This window comes from Limulus polyphemus, unplaced genomic scaffold (genome assembly GCF_000517525.1).
Source record: "Limulus polyphemus unplaced genomic scaffold, Limulus_polyphemus-2.1.2 Scaffold3606, whole genome shotgun sequence".
Lineage (NCBI taxonomy): Eukaryota > Metazoa > Arthropoda > Merostomata > Xiphosura > Limulidae > Limulus > Limulus polyphemus.
Window position 1 is genome coordinate 95,783 of NW_013669216.1, and position 9,950 is coordinate 105,732.

Genomic DNA, 9,950 nt, shown 5'->3' on the forward strand with positions numbered 1-9,950 from the left:
TATATATATATATATATATATGTATATTTATTTATTACTATATGTTAATTTTTGGCCATGCTATTGTGTAGGGATGCTGCAAATGCCATTACTACATTTTTGAAAAGTTTTTCTTTACTTGTTTTGTTAAATGCAGTGCTTCAATAGACATAGGGAGTTTGTATTTATAACCAAGTTCTAAATACAATGAGGTTTCAACTGTAATGTTTATCTATCATTAAGCTTCTTAAGGGAACACCAAATTTCTGTAAGAAAGCTAACTTCAAGAGGTAATGATAACATTGTTTATACTAGAATTATCTTCTTTTCTTTTTTTACTAGTAATTATTATAAATACTTATAAAAGTGGATACTTCGTATGAAACTGTCACCTCAGTGAAAATGGTTGACACCATTGTTTTGGTTTTAGAGTTATCATGTAATAGAAAAGATGCAGAAGAAAGAACAAGAAATTATTTTTACTATGATATACATAGACATTCCCAGAACATATGGCCCAGTCACTACATAGATGTTGTTATAAAAGGAAACACTGTGTAGTATTGTAAAATTCTGATGACCTATTGAGGAGATATTTAAAATACCACTTCCATGAACAATACAAGCCATCTCTACATAGGCAGTGCTACTGCCTGTCTGATGTATTTTGTATAATTTTGAAAAACAATTACTAGCAAAGTGATGAGTAAGCAGTACTATAAAGTGTAATTTCTGTTTGTGTTCAGTTATTTTCATGTTCTAATACTTCAGATATTTAAATTAGTTCTTTACTAAATAGTTATTTCAAATTATATTCAATGATGTTATTATCACATATGGTGGTTATAAAAGGTATTCACTCAAAAGTTTTAGTGTGATTTAATTGGCTAGAGTGTAAATGCTGTGTATCTTTTTTATGTATGTGACAGATTTTTTTTTCTTTTTAACCAAAGGTAAAATTGAAAATATCATCTGTGACATAGAGGCCTAATGAATTCTTTGATTAGTTGTACCCTCTGCTGTGGACTGCAGTTTTGTCTAATCAGGACTCGTCAACACATCATGGGTCAGCAAACGAAGGAAATATTGTTTGGCCTCTTATAATAGCAATGTGAAATATGATTTACGTCACAGATGATATTTTTTAGTTTACCTTTAGTGAAAAAGAAAAGAAATTGTAATGTAGTTATAGAATAATTAAACATTTGGTCCTCTGTATAATATCAAATAATAAATTAGGCACTGTGCCATAATATTATTCACACACTTAAACTGATTTAGGTTACTATATGGTGAATTAAAAAGGACTTAAAAACCCCATAAATTTTATTTACACACCACCATTGCAAGAAGAATAATTGTTTTTTTTTGGTTTGATTACCGAAGCTATGCTGATGAGCCTTGAATAGGCAAAACTAGAGTCCAAAGCAGAGGGTACAGTAAATTAAAAAATGCATTAGACCACTATGTCACAGATATTTTCAATTTTACCTTTGGTGAAAAACAAGTAGTCTGTAACATATCTGTAAAATCCTTAGACAGTTGGTCTGCTTTATAATATTGAATAATAAATCAGATGAATGCCATATTATTATTTATGCACTTTAATAGTTTATCTTTTTGTTTTCTGTGTTGTAGATGGTATTTGTAAAAAAATTTTAACCATTACATTTTTGTAGTTTGTGTTGTAGTGAAAAATTTGGTTTTGTTGATTTGAAAATATTTTTCTGATACTTTTCTAGGCATGGTTTAGTGGAATCTAAAATTCGTATTCTAATTAGCAACCTGGAAAGACATCCATCTATAGCACTAGCACACATAAATCCTGAATCTCATTCTGCTCCAGAACCTGAGCCGTAAGTAACTCGCTGAAAAACAAATAAATATAGTGATTATATTTGAATACGAGTCATCCAATGAGGATTCTATAAGTTTCCAAAAACCTAGGAATCGAAAACGAAACAAAAGTAACACCAGAAATAAATATTTAATAAGAAGTAAGTTGGAAACAAAATTCCCAAAATTTTTGACAATAAATTGTTTATCATGTTAATTCAGTAAGTCATCTCAGTAGAAGTCATGTTGAATGTGGTATGGAGAATGTTCACCATATTGTTAGTACAACAATAATTTAAGTTTAAGCATTTATAAGTAAATTGTAATATTGTATATAGATATGTAATTTATGGTAACCAAAAGGTCACTGTATTGTGCAAAATACTTGTTGTATACTACTTAAGAGCATATGTACTTTGTAAGCCTGTTTTACAAAAGTATAATTATATGTGTATACTGAACTTGATATTTTTTACATCTCTACATCGAGATGAAATAAAAAACAAATTATACAATATTAGGAGGAACTTGACAACACAAAAAAATTGTTGTTGATAACATTTCAGGAAGATAGAGTATATTAGAACAATGAGTGAAATAAAATGATGTGCAAATGTTTATACGTGACAAAAAGGAACACTGTACATTCTGAACTGTATGATCCAGTAAAAAGTTGCACAGCATCTCATTCATAAGAATATATGCAAATGTTGACACATGATAAAAAGGAACACCACAGTGAAAGGATGAAAATTGGGAAGACCTTTCACAAAACAGTATCAATAATGAAGATTGAAATAAATATTTTTTTTTTCTAAAAACATTTTAGAATATTGCAAATTCTTTCTTTTGACATACATAAAATTATGAACTGATCTTGACAAATCATGAAAAGGAACATCAATACTGTACATAAAACAGTATATGAATCAATGAAATGTAATACAAAAATATTTCAGCAAGTAAAAACAAACTTTGTACAACGAAGAAATAAATTGCCTTACAAAATCCTATAGAACAAAAGTTGTAGAGAAGTTTTAGAAAATATTGTTATGCAATAAATTTTAAACAAATAATAAAAAATGAAGAGGGGATGTTACTGTCAAAAATAAACTAGGTTAGAGAAAGGAAAAGAGCAGACACTTTTATGCAGTACATAAAATGTGAAACTTTTATAACTGATATTTTGACAAGATTTATGTGGCTTGATCGTTTCAACAGTTTATGTACTGCATAAATCTTAACTTCTTTCGAGAGTAACATTGGTGTGATACTCTTCAAAATGCCTCGTACAAAGGGTCTTATGACATAGTTTACACTGCACCCATATCCAATGTTTTGAGAGGCACAGTCTGCATCTTTTCCTTTGATTTTTATCAACAACTGTTGGGAAGTGCTTGTCAAGAGATAGTCTCGGAAGTGAAGATTCCTGCAGAGTTCTTGAGAGTGGTATACCAGAAGGACCTGGTCTGTTTTGAATTAAAGGTCCAACTAAAGCAGTGATCAGGTCCATACTGAAGGTCTTCTGGGATAATTTTGGTTGGCTGGTATGTGTCATAGAGATTACATACAAATTCTGTCAAAGGCATTAAAAGAGAAGCATCAATTACTTCATCTTCTGAGTCCTCTGACAGAGAGTTTCCCTTTCTTTGTCAGCTGCCATTTCTTGAAGCAGAAACACATGTATGTTACAATATATTTTCAGTTGTGCATCATAGATTTCATAAACAGTACTATAATAAAAATACTGAATAGAAATTCCACACATATATATATATATATATATATATATATATATACATGTATATATATATTATATAATGATTACTTACTTACAAGTAATAGTGGGTATACACTTGTTTCTCCTCTTCTATCAGCAACTAACTCTTGATTTTGTGATGAAATGTTGTAGAGATATTTCTAGGTTTTACAAGGATGAAAACAAATAACGAAATGCTAGCTCAACCAAAAGAGATCATTCTTATTATACTGTAACCTAATATTTTGTTCTTGTGTGTTTACATGTGGTCTAATGTTATCGAGAACATTCTCTATTTTACAATGTTGAAAGCCAAGCTTATTACTTGCTTTTTTTGGCAGATGGCACACCCACATTCTAAGGTAATCTGTTGCTAAGCAACAGTTTTGTTTTACTTGAATGGCATGCTTATAACTAAGAAAAAGAGCAGACTTCTCACTTAATTTTTCCAGGCTAGAAGGAACCAAGGTCATAAATTACTTTTTGAAAAGAGAGGCTAACTGCTGCTTGTCCATTGTCGAGATCTGTATCTCTAGTGTTTGACTATTTTTTCTCGCCTTATACATATTAGATTGATAGACAGTGAAAATACATTTAGGTTTTACTTTTATATTTTAGTTATGTATTATTTGTGTTTTAAAATTCATATTTGAAAAGTTTAATCATTTTTTTAAAGTTTACTTGTTGTCACCTTGCTCATGAACACTTTATAAAATTAGGTGTGTGCAAGTTATTTTGTTTGTGGCTAGTGCATCTCTGCTGATCATAACGTTATAATGGCCCGCAGGAACCAGGTGATACTTTAGCATAACTAATAAAAGCCAAAGAATTGGAAAGGAAAAAAAAAACATTAGAATTAAACTATTAGGGAAAATGTAAAGACATGAAATTATGCATATGGCCCAATGAAGATATTTTAAGACTGTTCTTCGAAAGTAAGTACATATTTCCATTTCTTAATTTTAAATATTTCATTGCACTCTATGTTGGTGTTCATTTAGGAGGTTCTAGATATTATGCAAATGAAATAAAAACTAAGATAATAAATAGTATTTTTGTACTCAAAATGAAAATTGCTTTGCAGGTGAACTATTCAGAGTCTGAGTGCAAATAACTACATTAAGCAACAAATTCCATATTAGAGGTTGTAGAAAAAATTAAATTTAAGTGTTTTATTTTTCTGAAACTAAATACTTTTAGGAAGGTTCTTGTCAAATTTCAAACAATTTCATCCCCTAGTTTTATTTTTGGAATGAAATATAACAATTGTGACACAACTTATGGACAATAACCAAAGCTGGTAGTCATAGGGTTAACATCATATATGATTATATTTTTAGTAGTTTCCAATACAATATCTGAGATGTATTTTACGTAAATAACAATTTCAATAGGGCTGTGATGTTAACACAAAAACTGATATTGATAATTGCTCCCCCTCCCCTCAATCTTGAATCGATCAATAAAAAAATCAACATTCAAAGCCTGTTTTGTTTTCCCAACAATCCATAATAAAGGACCTCTATATTATGCTATTACAGTGCATCAGAAAAGGGCATTGTAATTCATTTTTGCCATATTATGTAAACAGTAGGACACATAAGTTGCAAACAGTGAAGACAATTTAACAACTAACCAAAATATTCTGGGGCATAATATATAAACTTTCAAACTAAAAAAAATAGATAAATTACTTTATCTTAGCTGTCATTAGGACATCCATCTTGAAGAACAGAATTTAAAAAGTCCACATCATTCAAAATATTTCTACTCGTAACTGTTCAGTTTGTTACTACTGTTAAGCCTATTATTCCAAAGAAGTGGAAACTGCATACATGCAGTGTCTCCTAAATGTTTACAATTTACATGTTGTTGTCCAGGAATACAAACTTGACGACTCGCTCTGGATCCAAGGCTGTGCTCTTTTTATTTCCAGTAGTTGAAAAGATACGTTCAGAACACATGTGCCAAGCACACACATGTATTTTTTGGCCAATTGAGCAGGTGTGAGTATTTTAGGCCTGATTTTTTCCAGCATTTGAGTGGATTGCTATCTTCTAAGACTGGTGTCTCCTGGCCATAGCATATCACCTGTATCAGATGTGTTTCATGATTTTCTGTTTCTTGCCCATTTGTGTGTCTAAACAGATCACCCATTGCAGTCAATTGTTTTTTTTCTTTTGGCTTCTGTATTTTCACATTTATGTTTCTTGCCAAACTAGCTTTGTTTCTAAAATGATGTATGACTTCTTTTTAAATTTCTTCTTATACATGCCATTTTTCCTGTTCAGATAAATGTATTAATTGGTGAAAATGTGGGTCAAAGAATGATGTCTTTTTCAGCATCACAAATGTTGCTGTACCTCAAGCTCAGATCCCTGTAAATTTTGGTTTTTATCTCCCTTATGACATGAATTTTGGTTAGTGCTATATATATAACTTAACTGATCAGGATATGCTATAGAGATAAAGCAGCTAAAGCTGTTAGGTATTTGTCTGTGGATAATACAGCAGTTTTGAATGATTTCAGAGTGTCACAGAAAATTTTAACAACTAACCACTCGTTTATTGTTAACTCCAGGTGTGAGAGCTTTATCTCGCAAATTATAGTGGCTACTGCAGCCTGTTGCTCTGATGCACAACAAATCATGTCAAATGTCCTGTTCCAGTATGTCACACAGTCATTAAACAAATTTTCATTTGTCAAGTGAAGCAATTTTTGGAAATAGGTGACCTGTTGAAATGTGTCACTGAAAGTTTAGGCTTAGTAAGTCCCTTTTATATGGCAAGGTTAATTGTGTGTGCTACACATGGGGTATTTACCAAGTTGAGTTATCTTTATACTGCATTGACATAGTTTAGATCATTATCAGTAATGAAAGTAATAACTAACTCGTGTATCAAAATAAGACAGAAGGTCTTGTTGTGTCTGAATCCTTATCACATATTTTGGTATGCTGAAGGGGTGGTGTTTTTCAAAATATCTTTTCATGTTTTTCATATCTCAATAGTAGCAGAGTTTGCATTTGCATAATTTACAAACAACATTTTTATTTTGAATATGCCCTTCAATTGTTCATAATCCAAAGTAACTCGATTACACACTTTTTAAACCAGCTGGTGTAGAATTGTTTGCTTGGGAGCACTTGTATCTGCTGAACTGCAGTCACTTTTGTAATACATTTTTTCAGTATGAAAATGGATTGGAAGATAATTTCATAGCTCTACTAGATATAAACTTGAACCATCTTGGTAGCATTCTGTAACTTAAATGATGAAACAGGAGGTTCATTGCAACATTGATTCCAGAAAGTTAACAGTCTTTACCGATGATTGTTTATTATTGATCTCCTTAATAAGGAGGAAAATTCATAAGAATATTGATTTTATTGTTGCAGCCAAAAATTACAATTTTGACCAATCATAAACAAAATTAAAAGTAAAAGCTCATGTTCAGTATGACATCATCCATTATTTAGCTGGAAATAAAGGTAACTAGTGTAAAAAAAGTGTTATCAAGTCATCATTCAATATTTGTTGGATGTCCCTTCATGAGAATAAATTATGCAAAACTTAAGTGATGGCTGGAATATTTTGTCCCAAGATGTGAAGAAAATAGACTGGCATAACTGTATAAATGAGTATTTATGGGGAAGATTTTTCAGTAAAGCACATAAACACTTGTTAGATATACATGACTGTTTCATTTTAAGTTTAATGCAAAACTTATGATTTAGTTAGTTTATGTAGCGTGAGTGTTAAAATTATTTGTAGAAGCGATAGTTTATGGCAAGTTTACTGTTTACCTTATGCTGTGTAATTCAGTTGTTATGAATTGATGTCATATTACTAGAATCTTCTTGATTTTTCTTGTTTCCTTAATTTAGTATTATTACATCATATTTCTTGTACTGTGTGTGTGAAAAGTCTTATGCCTCTGTCAGGCTATAAATATTAATCAAAAATGTAGTTTGAGTTAGTTAGATAGTTAGATCTAAATTGCTTGATTGTGAGTTTAGCCATAAAAAGCATATAGTGGTGATTTTTAAAGTGAACTTATCACAAATGGTATTGTAATAACAGAGTAGAGAGAATAATAATTTGTCTTGTCAATTGTGTTCTAAAGTAACAGAACCAGCCTGTGTGGACTTTGACAAAAAGAGACAATTATTTAAAGCTCTGGATACAACATTGCTAACCAACAGTGTAATGAATATTTGTTTGTTTGATGGGCTTGTTTTAATATATTATTTTAAAACAAGTGGACAATGTGCTGTTTGTTAATTGTTGAAATGTATTGCCAACAAGTCACAGACACCTGTAAAGAATCCACCCCAGATATAAAAACTCGACAACACTCTTGTAAACGTTTCTGTTCCTTTGAAAAAAAATCTCAATAAGCATTATTGATCCTCTTCATAAACATGAATGTTTTCATAACTCCTGTTATTTGCATTATTTGCCATTACTTATTGTAGAAACCTGACCTGTTCATCAGTTGCTCTTTCGTGCAAATGCTTCTTTTTTCAGAACAAAGAGAGCTGCCTCGCTTATCAAATTCAGCCATTAAAGCCCAGTGTTTCTTATAAATGAGGAATTAGCTTGAAATAAAATGAAAGAATGAAAGAAAATGAAATCAGTGGCTAAAACAAAAATATAAGAATCAAGCGAAATGTCATCATACCTCACATTTCCATGTGCAGTGTTCAACTATGTTGTTAATAAACCTTTATATGGTGTGCATTTAAATCAACTGGGATTGATAGTCTTTATTTGTCTACAGTCATTTGACTTGTTTTATGACATTTCTATGAAAGTAAATTTCATAAACTAAATGTTAAAGGGATGAAAGAAAACAATAAATTAGAAAACAAAAAGAATTTCACAAAGATTTATCAAATGTAGCTAAGTAATTCAAATCATAATAGTATATAAGTTTTAAGTTCATAATTTTATATGGCAGTATTAAAAAAAAAACCTGAATTTCCCCTAGTATGAAAATTGTTACATTCTTTTTCTAGGCATCTTCTCTAATTTTACTACCCTCTCCAAAAAGTATGAAATTTAACATATATTACTTATTGTAATGTTGTCATCACTCAGGCAAAGCGTAATATTTATAGCCTTAAATCTTATTTAGTTATAGAGCCAACAAATAGAATATGAGACCCCTCTTGCTATGCCCACCTGTCGCATCCTCTCTTTCAGAAATTGCCAGTAGTTCTCTGATGTTTAATACTATATTATTTATAACCAATAGAAAGCCAAGGTTTTAATCTATCAAATGATGTATTATATTACATTGTTTTCTGTACAGAGAATTGTCAATTGTGCTTCCTGTTCAAATTTCATTCCCACAGGAAATGAGCTTAGCTGAATTTTTATTGGCTCTTGTTGCATAGTTAGAAAGTCAGAAAAATTGTGATAGTTATAGGATATTGTCTGCTTTTTGCATGTGGTTATTCTGTGTTCTTTGGTGCATCATTTAATTAAATAAAACTTTAGTTAGTGCAGTATTACCATTAGTATAAAAAAAGTAGGGTTAAGTTTCATCAACAGTTGAGAGCAAAAGAAGACCCAAGTAAGTACCTTATTTCTTGTTTTTCTGGTGTATTCTTTATTTATTATTATAAAAGTAATTAAAAAGTAAAAAATTAAAAACTTTTTTTTTAGATTAGATAAGGTAAAATAAATAATAATAAAAAAAAATTTTTCACTAAGTATGCATGCAAGCAACTCACAAGTAGTTTGTGCATTATGTAATTTGATTGGATAATGTGAGTTGCACATTTGTCAAGTAATTTTCAAATTTGATGGCAGGAATATTAGTTAGATAAAGCTCAATAAGCAATAAAAGTTAAATATATACAGATGTATACAGTTGCAAGTTCAAAGCTATTTAGGATAAACAGATATAGGTTCATCTTACAATTTGAAGTCATTCTAGAAACAAAAAAGGATAATTTAGATAATTTCGGAATTTTTTTTTAGTTGTTTTTAAAATAAATGTTGGACAAATATGAATGCTTCATTGTAATGCTCTAAATCTTTGTGGGTTTGCATGTGTGCACTAAATATTTTTTCATCAGATTTCTTGTTACAAATGGTTTTGCAATAGCAACATATACATTTTTACAACTACAAAACAAATATTAATTAAAACCACTAACTGAACTTTTGTGTTTGTGGTCTGTTTGTCAGATTTTTAAAATAGTATATATATATATATATATTTTATTGAACAAGACCGATGTTTGTAGGTTTACTTTCTTCTTAGAATTCTTCTCAAGAAGTCGATAAGCCGTCTTAACGTTGTTAGAACAACGGGTAAAAGTTGTAGTTAGTGATGAGTTGGCCAACGCGTTTCGAATGCATT

General features: G+C 30.3%; 1 protein-coding gene across 2 annotated transcripts in view; it reads left to right on the forward strand.

Moving 5' to 3' along the window:
* Positions 1-9,950, forward strand: part of LOC106469672 (poly(A) polymerase type 3-like) — an 86,793-nt gene that overhangs the window by 67,271 nt on the left and 9,572 nt on the right. For both annotated transcript variants that reach the window (XR_002612892.1, XM_022398247.1), the window contains exon 14: positions 1,722-1,835. Coding sequence is in view for 1 of the 2 variants with exons in the window: in XM_022398247.1 (XP_022253955.1) it covers positions 1,722-1,835 (114 nt within the window). In the remaining variant the exon portion in view is untranslated. The remainder of the gene's footprint in view (positions 1-1,721; positions 1,836-9,950) is intronic.